General features: G+C 51.3%; 1 protein-coding gene across 1 annotated transcript in view; it reads left to right on the top strand.

Moving 5' to 3' along the window:
* The window catches only part of NSMF (NMDA receptor synaptonuclear signaling and neuronal migration factor), a gene marked incomplete at its 5' end in the record, with an annotated part of 35,254 nt that overhangs the window by 29,156 nt on the left and 5,181 nt on the right, over positions 1-917 (top strand). Inside the window, one exon of the mRNA XM_010150741.1 lies at positions 128-198. Within this exon, the coding sequence (XP_010149043.1) occupies positions 128-198 (71 nt within the window). The remainder of the gene's footprint in view (positions 1-127; positions 199-917) is intronic.

Here is a 917-nt window from a genome sequence, read left to right as displayed (position 1 = left end):
GCAGGAATGTAGATGCTGAGCACCTTCACAGCTCAGCCTCCTGCCTTCAGGACAAAAGTGAGGAGAAATAAGGTTAATTTTTAACTTCCTCCATGCTTCATCTTTTCCAACATGGTTTTTTTTGCAGAGGAAATAGAGAAGAAGCTTAACATTTATCGGAAAGGCTGCAAAATCTGGAAGATGCTGATATTTTGCCAGGTACATGAAAGTTGGGAAGCACTGGGGTGGTTTGTTACAAATTTTTCTTTTTCTACAGGGGAAAATTACATAGAGGAACCAATATTCCAAGGTCAGGTTTCTGTTACAGTAACTGCGTGTGTACAGCTTGCACTTCTCGCTTCCCCAGGCAGCGAGCAGGCTCGGGCTGCTGTGACAGCAGGGACTAACACCTGATGGCGTGTGGCCAACTCCGGAGCTGGGCTGCTGCTCAGCTGCTTTCAAGGAAACCCAGGGAAACCAGTCTCAGCGCAGGGCTCAGAGGAGGGATTTGGGGAAGGAACACGCATTTGCAACGTGGCGGTTTTCACTTTCATACAGCGTCAGTGTGACAGTGACGGGTGGGTGACGCAGATCAGCCTGGCAAATGGCACAGCTCGGAGCTGGAGAGGGGTCAGGACACAGGCTTGCCGAGCTGTGGGTGGGACAGATTCAGGCCCTGCTCGATCTGGGGCATGCCAGGGATTTCCTGCCCAAGTCTCTTGTTCCTCAGGGTGGTCAGCTTCGGACTTCCCTGGCAGCTGTGCAGGGAACATTGAAGTGGGAAGTTGGGAAGGCAACCGAACTTGAACTCCGTCCCACGTGCCCGATGCTGCAAAATGCAGGGTTTGCAGCACAATGACCTAGAGATTGCAGCTCTTAATTTTCCTGATGCTGTGCTCAATCTTTTTATGCCGGCTGTTGCCAGAATCCAGGTCTCC

This window comes from Eurypyga helias, unplaced genomic scaffold, assembly GCF_000690775.1.
Source record: "Eurypyga helias isolate BGI_N326 unplaced genomic scaffold, ASM69077v1 scaffold29824, whole genome shotgun sequence".
Taxonomy (NCBI): domain Eukaryota; kingdom Metazoa; phylum Chordata; class Aves; order Eurypygiformes; family Eurypygidae; genus Eurypyga; species Eurypyga helias.
Note: the sequence above shows the minus strand (reverse complement) of the source record. Positions and strands in the feature narration are given on the sequence as shown.